Below are 9,777 nucleotides of genomic sequence, written 5' to 3'. Positions count from 1 at the left end.
ATAAAGACAGGAAGCTTGTGTCCTAATAAATACAGCAACTTTGTGCCCTCTGTTCTCCGTCTATTGGACCTGGCTAACATCACTTAAATAGCAGAGGATGCCAACCTAACATCTAAAATTGTTTATGACTAATAAATGGTTTACAAAGAAAATAGAAGGTCAATGTTTTGTTCCTCTCTGAAACAATAATAATACAAATGATGATAGGGATGATTTAAAACGTTACTTAAAAACTGAGAAAAATACAAGAAAAAGTGATCTTAACTATTGTGAAGTCTAGATTTTTTCCTACCACTCGACAAATACTAAAGTGGGCAATATTTATATCTGACTCCCACATGTTACCAGATGTAAGGGGAAAATTCAGAATTTTTACAAATCTAAGAAATAACGTATTTCTCTTTGGCTTAGAACATTCCCTTCTATCCGGCCCCTTCCATCCGAATTTTAAAATGTGCCCGCTTGACAAGGGGACAGAGAATGGGACGGGGTTGCCTGGCTCAGGGATGCTAGAAGGAACAAGAAAGCCTCAAACATGTTCAAGACACAAACATAATTCAAATTAGACCTAGTTACCTTAGAAACCTCCGAAGGAAAACTTGGCTCAAGAAGCCGCCTTACCTTTTCTGATTCATAAGAAGTTCTCTGTGAAGATCCTGATGGTTGCGGGACGTTTTCACGGGGTTGACAAGTTTCTGGGGCCTAATTAGCTCAGGATTGTCGTCTTCTATATAGTCTGGCTCAGCCATGATGTTTCTTGGAATGAGATATGCGTCCTTGAGGTCGGGATCCTCGAACGGACTGTCTGAAACAGAAAGACGAGACTCATTAGTGGTCTGTCCTGCTAAGACGTCGCGCATAAACGCAGAGGCCAGCGCAGCTGTGCGCAGCTGTGCGCAGCACACACGCCAAACGCGCCGTCTCCCTCGGTCCGCTTCACCCCTTCACTGACAGCTCTTCTGAAGCTCTGTGAAAGGAACTGGGGGACCCAGGAGAGAGAAGAATGCCCGCCTTCTTCCGTGCTGCCTGTGACTACCGCGAAGCGTCCCATAGCCTGGCTCTGGTCACTACCCATCACTTTGCGTTTCAGGTCACACAGGACACTTCTCACCACCACATCTAAAGACAAGCGTAAGCCCACACACAGTGGGTGCTCTGCGAACATATGTTACATTTAATGAGATAAGAGAAAATAAACACTCATTGGGGGCTAGAGCCGGGAGGAACATGTCTGGCTGAGCGTCAGGCTGGAACCTCTGCCATGGGTTCATCTGGCAGGTATCCAACTGCCACAGACCCCAAGGCACATCTCTTGGTCCTGACCCCAAGGCTGCAACCCTGCCCCCGCAAGCAAACCTGGCAAATATTTCATAATTGATGCGCCATTTGATGCTTCCCTACCCCTGTATGATGACTTTATTTTCCAAACTAAAAATCAGATGATGCAGGGCCTGACTACATGCACAGAGTACTTGACATTGGTCCTTCCCTAGAAAGTCCAGAGGGCAGGCTGACTAATTCTCTGGCCAGACCTCTGCTGGAGATCTGGTGTCAGACAGACCAGTGATCCCCATGTGAACAGACTCATGCCCAGCACCGCCCCTTCGCCCCAGCTCCGGAAGTCTAGAGAACAGTCACATCCGTCCCTCGGTGCCCCAGCAGCAGTGCAAGTGTACATCTGTCATGAAAGCGTCCTAACACGGGGTAACCACAGGATTCTGCCTATTCCTGACAGGAGCTAAAACCACCTCTTTTCCAGTTTAAAACCTAGTCCAGCAAAGTACATGGCACATGACAGAAGCTGAATTAAACGGTGAACCAAATCAAATCTGTACTCAACAGAAACAGTGAAGAGATCTTCCATGAACAAGCTCCAAGATGGAAGACAGTTTTCATCTTTATTTCTGCCCACAAAATCAAACATATACGTGCAAACACGCGTGTGTTTACACACAGGGCAGGGGTGAACGAAGGCGAGAACATAGGGGTGTGCTCTCCATGGACTCTGGCGTGGTGGTGGTGGGGTCACTGGGAAATAATAAAGATGTATACAAATAACAACAAAAATAAAACAAGTGCAGTGGCCATTAGCCACAAGCAGGAGTTTTGGTTTCAAAGTCATTAATGATGTTTTTCTGAATCTCTGAACTGCCCCAAAACACTGCCAAATGCTCATGCGTCCAATAGAAAATGCTGCCCAAGTGACAGCCAACAATGACCCAGTGCTTTAGACACAGTATCTGTGGGCATTTGATCTGATTCTAGCAATAACCCTAAGAGCAGAAAAACTAGAATTTTCACTTTATAGTCAAAAACACAGAGGAACAAAAGTAACTCTTCTAAGCTAATACTGCCAGGAGTGTAAAGATCGAACTAAACTGAATGAAAATGAACGTCCTCTGATCTCAAAACCTAGGTTCTATCTATCAAATTAGGATGGTTAATATTTTGGTAAAAAAAATCTTTCAAAAATTAATGTAAAAGTTAAGATAAACATCCGAAGAATAAATAAGTGAACTAAAATAAGAAAATGGTAGCTGTGTCATTCGTTTAAATGTTTTAGGTATAACTATATAATCAAGGCTGAAAATTACCAAGTGATAATACACATGTAAAAATTACACCAAACATTCCTTAAATGCTACCTGCATTGATCTTTCAAGCGAGAATGCCTTCAACCTTCACCAAATGGAGTATTACAAACCTCGCATACGTTGGCTCAGTGACCCCATCACAGCTGGCTTGACTTTAATATGCTGGCCCTTGGTTGAAATCTGAAATGTACCGTACACATCTCTCTGCAGTCCCAACTGCTTTTAAGAGCCAACAGCAGTTTCATTCTAGTTAATCAGTAGACACGGAGGCCTATACGCTTCCATAAAAGGATGTATTTCTTGGCCCCGAACCATGCGTAATCTCCATGACACGAAATCAAAGCAGATCACTGCCTCCTAAGGTCAGTATTACAGTTGGGGAGTGGGGCTGTGGACTTGCAGGAAAAGAGCATTCTAGACAGAGAGAACAGCCCACTCCTGCAAAGGCCATGAGGCAGGAGTGAGCCTGATGGCTATAAGGAATAGCAAAGGAGCCAGTGTGGCTGGAGAGAAGAGAGGACACAGAAGTAACTGCTGGGTGGTGGAGTGAAAGATGGGGTGCCCAATGACGTGGGAACCTAAGGCCATTGTAAGGACTCTGGCCTTTACCGTGGGGGACAACAGGGAGCCATTCAGGGTTCTGAACAGAAAAGTAATGAGACCTGACTCGTGTTTTTAAGAGATCACTCTAGCTGAGTTTAGCATGGACTGAAGTGGGCTGGAAGGACCGGGGAGGCAGCTAGCACAGCGACACAGGTGAGAGATGGTTCAGACCAGATGGCTGCAGCACACCCGTCAGGACGTGCTTCAAAGGTAACGCCTCAGAGATTTTCTTAAAGACTGGAGATGAAGTGGGAAAGACACAGAGGAATCAAGGATGCCTCTAAGGTCCTGGCCTGAGCAACTAGAAGGTTAGTGCTGCCGAGATGGGGAGGCTGTGCGCAGAGCAGATGCAAGAGAAGATCAGGAGGTCCCTTAGGGACAGGCTGAGTCTGAGATGTCTGCTGGACACATCAGTGGGGATGGCCAGACGGCCAAGGCAGTGCTCACAGCCTGGGCGACTCTTGCCTTTGTCTTACTGCTGTGACCTCCATGGCCCCTCGCTTCGCCCGCCTTCTTCCCGCCAGCCCGCACCCTCTGCCCCTCCACTTCTACTATCCCCACAAGCAGAAGCGACGCAGATGTCCGCCCCCACTCAGTCCTTCCTGGAGGTCAGTGCCGGGGGACAGACACGCCATGGGCCCTGGGTTGAGCTTTCAGTGTGCAGAATGAAAGGCTTCAGGTCTGAGGCTAGGAAACAAGCTCCAGCTTGGTTTTGTCTTTGTTTCTGATGTCTCTTTAGATTCAGTGTCTGGGAAGCCTTTCCTCCCAGTGCCGTCAGACGGGTCACAGTCTGTCGCCTTTTGGAGAGGAGCAGACACCAGAGTGGCTGGAGTTCTGCTGTAAATAAAGGCACGAACATTTCCTCCTTCTTTCTCACCAGTCTGCCCTTCTTCACAGCTGGAGTTGGGCAGGGGGGCATGGAAGCCCCTTGGCCTGAGTCAAGTGCATGGACGTTAAGCCGCCCGTGGACTAGGCTGAAGGAATCTTTCCTTGTACGCCTCATGCTTTAGACCACACTGAGGTCCGGGAAAGGTCATTTAGTGAGGAGGGTGTGAACTGACCAAGAGTAGCCTCTGACACTCTGTGTGCACATGGGAGAGGTGGCGGCCAGAGGAGGATCTGGGAGCTGGTTCTGGTCACTTCTCAGGAACCGTCCACGCCAGAGCGATGACCAACGTGTGGCAGTAACCACCTAAATGTAAATGACCGTCTTCTTGGCCTGTCGTCCCTCTGCCAACCATCTTCCTCGTCAGCACCAGGCCTGGGAAACGCCACCCTGACCCTAATGGAACTCTCTGCCTCCCAGGTCCCATCCTCTGACTGATCGGAAAGGTGCACTCGCTGCCTCCCGGGTCTGCGCCCCTCCCTGCTCTCCCCATCAGCACCCCGGCAGCACCGTTCCCTCCAGCCGAGGTGCTGATCCTCTTCCCGCCCACCCTGGGAGCCACAAAGCCAAGTCTCACTCACCCCTTCACATCCAGAAACACATCACATCCTCCACGAGGCCTTCCCTAACTCCCCAGCTGCAATTAAGCTCTCTGCCCTCCGAACATCGACGGAATTGTCTGCTCAGTTTCCTAGTATCACGAGTGGAGCTGCACCTTGCATTACAGCAACATGTATGTAAATCTTATCATCTCTTCTCTGCAAAGGCCACGTCTGGTTTATGTTCACATTCCTCAGACCCCTTGGTCTGGGTCAATAAACAGTACTTAAACGAGGTAACGAAGCCACACTTAACCACCAGTAGAGGGAGCCCCTGAGCTGCGCAGCACCCCAGCAGCAGGTAAAGCACTGAACGTGGAGATGGGGGGGTGGCCGTGTCCTCACTGTAATCCAGGAGCCTGACTGGAAAGATGAATAGAAATGTCTGGAAGTAAAAGCACTTTGTACATGGTTATTATTAATACAAGAAACATTCTTCCAGAAATAAACATGAAGACATTCTTGTCATCGTCACTCTCCTGGTCAAGTGACTGATTCATAAAGTAATTTTTTTTTTAAGTATTACATCGATGAACAGAAACAAGTGTTGACTCAAGTGTAAGAGAAAGAAAACTGTCTTGACATTTGGACAAAGCTGAAAAACCCTCCTGATCACCAGGTCTCCCATCGGCTGAGTGTGGTTTTAAGAACTGGTTGAAACTGGCTGATACACTGTCTAATCCCTGCACGCCTGTGAGAACTCTGTCAACCGAAGCTACTGTCAGCCCGACTATGTGCCCAACACCATCGTGTTTTACAGTTAACAGCCTGGGAAACCTGTACACAACCCTCCACCTCCCTAGTACCTGGTTCCTTCAAAAATGTAAGAGTTCGACTAAATGACCTACACGCCTTCTCACTGGTAACATTCAATGGTCCTGACCCCCATTTGTGCTACAAACATGAATAACCTTCTGGAAAGTGTAAAAAGGTCTATCACACCTTCAAAGTGCTAAAAGTGCTACACAGAGTTCTGAATAGCTGGCTCCAGCTAGGCTGTAAGGGCAGAGCAAGAAAACAGACAGGCCTGATGGCCGGGGCCTATCTGAGGTGGAGTGGACCCACTGAAAGATATTAAGCAGCTGAATAATGACGCAGAATTGCATTTTAGACAGATACTTAAAGTACACAATGAAAAATGCCACCTGTTAGAATTCTGCTTTTAAGTTCTGCGAATCAACAAGTGATGTTAATACTAAACTCCTCTCCCAGAGATAAAGAAACCCCATCCTCATGGATGGATTTGGGGTCCTTGTTCTTTTTTTTTCCCATTTCAAAGGTTCACTCTGGGCCCAGCTCTGTGCCTAGTCAGAGTGTTTTGTGTTGACTGCTTTCCGGCGGTGGATAACCATCCCTACAGAAACATTTCACAACTGGGCTAATAAACATGCCCTGCATCTGGGTTTCCCATCACATTATTTTAGCTCCATTGTTTATCAGCATATTTGCACATGAAAATGGTAAAATTTAAAACCTCATCCTATGAGATTTAAAAATCAGCTTTAGAGGTTATTCTAAGTTTCATGTTTACCTAAATATTTAAAATCTAATTGAACCTAGAAACACTAATAATCGAATTCTTTTGAAAATAAGGCTGTCCGTAAGAGATTCCAGCAATCCTCTGACAACCCATTCAGATTGCAGGCCTGGGTCAGCCCGAAGGGAAAAGAAAGGCTCTGCTCCCTGGGTCCCCAGTCATTTGCCTCAGGCACCACAGTTCCCAGGCGGGAGGATGGCCACGGCCATGAGGAGACAGGTTAAGAGAGTGAGTTAAAACAGGAATTTCTCCCAAACAGCAAAGGCTTTTCACTGACAAACTCTTGACTTGTCTGGCCCCAAGGCGATCCTAAAATTCAGTCTTGGATCAGGGGACAGTGACACCATCTGGTACTCAACGGCACTGGACAAGCGCCCCTACCCTAAACGAAGGTTTACAAAGGATGGCCCACCAGAGCAATCTGCACAAGCGCAGAAACGTGACTGTTTCAACTCTGCCCAGCCCCGCCCCACTACTGCGGGACCTCCAAACCCCAACGAATTAGCTGCAAACTTGCTGCTGTGCAAATGCCAAACTGTGACGCTCTTGGGAAAATACCAAACTCATTTTCTCATCAGTTTTCATCCCTCAAAAAATGTATTTTTACAAAAAAAAAAAAAAAAGACACATAATTTTATATTTAGAACATGGGAACGGAGAAAAAAAAACAGGGAGACAGAACACAAGCCAATATCAAAGATAAGCTGGCCCCAGGTGAGGTGAGGCCAACCAGTAGGTGGCGATGGCTCCACAAATAACTAAGTGTCTCTTCATAATGACACCCAGGAGAAGAGCAGTGAGTGATGCCACACCCTGGGCCCCCAGCACTGTGAGTAAAAGTACACAGCAGAAGCATTACAGGTACGCTGTGAAAGGAATCTATTCTCTGTATTGTATTGTATGTCCACCCTCAATGCTGTACACAGGCTTCTGCCCATCCCTTACTCCTCACGGTGACACTGGAGGTAGGGTTATTATCCACTACAGTCTACGAAGAAGGCTCAGGCAGCTTCGACGACGCAGGCTCCACATCATGCTGACTAGGTATAAATTCCCAGCTTTCTTATGTATTGTGCGCGTGTGCCTTTTGGCACGTTTCTTCACCAGTTAAAAACAAAAAAAGAATGGCATATTATCTCATAGAGTTATTAAGAAGTGAGAAACACATACCAAATGCAGTGCCTTGAAAGAGTAAACCTTCAATGAATGTCCCGTTACTAGTACCGTCACTGGCAACAAATAAAAATAGTTAGACACAATAACACTGTTACTGATGCCCAAGGTCACAAAGCTACTAAAAGACAAGCCCAGGATTTGAACTCGGGTCTGTCTAATCTCTAAGGGATGCTCTTAAGCATTCCACTCTCTGGACTGGGTTAATGGGGGGGAAGAACTGGGTTTCATTTTAACAGGATGATTTTCTCTAGCTTTCCAAAAGACTGTAGAAAACAACGTACAATCATAGTTTAATAATCCCAAAGAGAACACATATTGCAGACCACATTAAAGTGAGGCTAAAAGATGGGAAGGACGTATTTTCTTTAAAACACATAAATATTTATATGCGAATGTTCACAGCAGCACTATTGATAACAGCCCCAAACTGGAAGCGGTCCAAGTGTCCATTATCGGCAGGACGGGTAAGTAAATCATGGTGTGCTGACACGCTGGAATACTACACAGCAATGAGAAAGAACGGACAACAGCTGTAAGCAACAGCATGGCTGAATCTCACAAATATACCAAAGAGCACAAGAAGCCAGACAAAAAGGGTCCACACTGGATGAATCCATGTATATAATGTTCAAAAACTGGCAAAACCAGCTTTTGGTGTTAGATGTCAAGATAATGATTATCTTGCGAGTGGGTAGTGAATAAACGGGGATAATGAGGGCTTCCGGGGTGCTGGCAACGTTCTGTGTCCTGACACAGGTTCTGGTGACATAAGTGTAGTCACTCTGAAAATGCACCCATCAGTGTATCGGCTTCTGTCCTGTGTATGTACAGTATGACTCAACGGGAGTGGTACATGTTAAATAGCTATTAAACTTACTATCTAGAGACCATCTGGCTGCTGCTACTTTATTACAATTTTATCTTGTCAGCCATTTTAAACCACATTCGGTCCAAGAGAAGTAACAGGGCATAATGGAGAAGAGCACCAGGCTTAAAGACCATCTATCCTGGATCAGAATCCTGGGTATGTCACTTAACCAGTTATGTGATTTTGCACATATTACTATACCTGAGTCTTGATTTCAACTGTAAGTCGGAGCTGGCATGCCCACATTTGCAGAGTTGCTGTGAGCATTAAAGAAAACTTACAGAAGAAGACACTCACCATACACGGGACCTGCCCATGCGGTAGATGTTTGATAAACCGGACAGTTAAATAGTCCCAACAAATCAATTCGCTAACCTAACTCCCCATTAATTAATATCCTGTGAAACTGAAAATGAATGGCCGTGCATTACAAGTATGCTAGTTTAGACAAAGTTTAATAGATGAACCCGATCTCTGTCTCTTCTCATTCTTCCAATTTGGGCACAGACGGGTGACACAGAGGGACAGGGAGAGAGAAAGCGGAGGGAGAGAAAGGAACTCCCCGAGAGGTAAGGCCAAAGCAGAGAGAGGAGCCTGCAGCCTGAGCCGCCAAGGTCTTGAAAATCCTGATGATTTCCCAGTCTCTGTGCTTTGGTCCTCTTACTTGTGTTCGCTGATTTCTCAATGATCTGTTGGAAATAACTATTCTGAGCATAGAGCTATTATATAAATATAAGGAATCTATAAAAACATAACATCGCCAAGTTTAGCCTGATATAAAGTTTCACTCTTCAAATGCCAAGTAAATCTTATCACTGTTCCCAGTTTACTTAACCTCCCATGACCCTTGTGAAATCTGAACTAAGGACCCATTGGTGGGTAACAAGTCTACCAAAAAGCCAAAATACAAAACAGGCAAGATCTTTTTGCACAATGTCTTGAATAATGTTCAATTCATGGCTGTGGAAAAAGTGTAGGCAGATAAGCAATGGGTATAGGTCAGATAAAAAGGCATTGAAATATCTTGCTTCTGCCTTTCACTCGAATGGTACCAAACACAAAGTTTATCGTTTCTGTATGTTTAAAATCAAATTTATACTATTAAGAATTCATTTACACTCACCAAAAAAATTACTCAAATTCATACAAGAGACATCCAGAAAGCAAACAATGGGAGCAGGGTCTCAGGGTACGCTTATACTGAAATTGGGGACCCTAGATCCCGCAAGTGCTGGACCAGAAAAAGGTGAGGCTGATGGTCAATAAATGAAGTTTGGGTTGCTTTCCATGGAAACCAGCAAATCAATCCTGCAACTGAAGTCCTTCTATCTTCCAGCTCCCCAAAAAGTCCAATGCTTTGCTAAAAAGAGGAGTTTTCAAAATTGCCCAATGATGTGCTCAAAGCCAAAGTAAACATTTAAAAAAAAAAGGAAAAACAATTCTTGAGTAATCTGGTTTTGCTATAAAGTTGGACATTTGCGCTAACTTCTAATACTGTGAAGACAAAACATAAA

At 45.4% G+C, this 9,777-nt stretch overlaps 1 protein-coding gene across 2 annotated transcripts in view; it reads right to left on the bottom strand.

Moving 5' to 3' along the window:
* The window catches only part of FAM107B (family with sequence similarity 107 member B), a 201,323-nt gene that overhangs the window by 10,097 nt on the left and 181,449 nt on the right, over positions 1–9,777 (bottom strand). Inside the window, exons 1-2 of one of the 2 annotated variants that reach the window (XM_023530329.1) lie at positions 2,705–2,837; positions 622–805 (exon numbers count right to left, since the gene is read on the bottom strand). In XM_023530329.1, the coding sequence (XP_023386097.1) occupies positions 622–805; positions 2,705–2,732 (212 nt within the window). In that variant the 5' untranslated portion in view covers positions 2,733–2,837. Of the gene's footprint in view, positions 1–621; positions 806–2,704; positions 2,838–9,777 lie in introns of those variants that run through there. The other variant, XM_011359599.1, reaches the window with a different exon arrangement.

Source organism: Pteropus vampyrus, unplaced genomic scaffold (assembly GCF_000151845.1).
Source record: "Pteropus vampyrus isolate Shadow unplaced genomic scaffold, Pvam_2.0 Scaffold49, whole genome shotgun sequence".
Taxonomy (NCBI): domain Eukaryota; kingdom Metazoa; phylum Chordata; class Mammalia; order Chiroptera; family Pteropodidae; genus Pteropus; species Pteropus vampyrus.
Note: the sequence above shows the minus strand (reverse complement) of the source record. Positions and strands in the feature narration are given on the sequence as shown.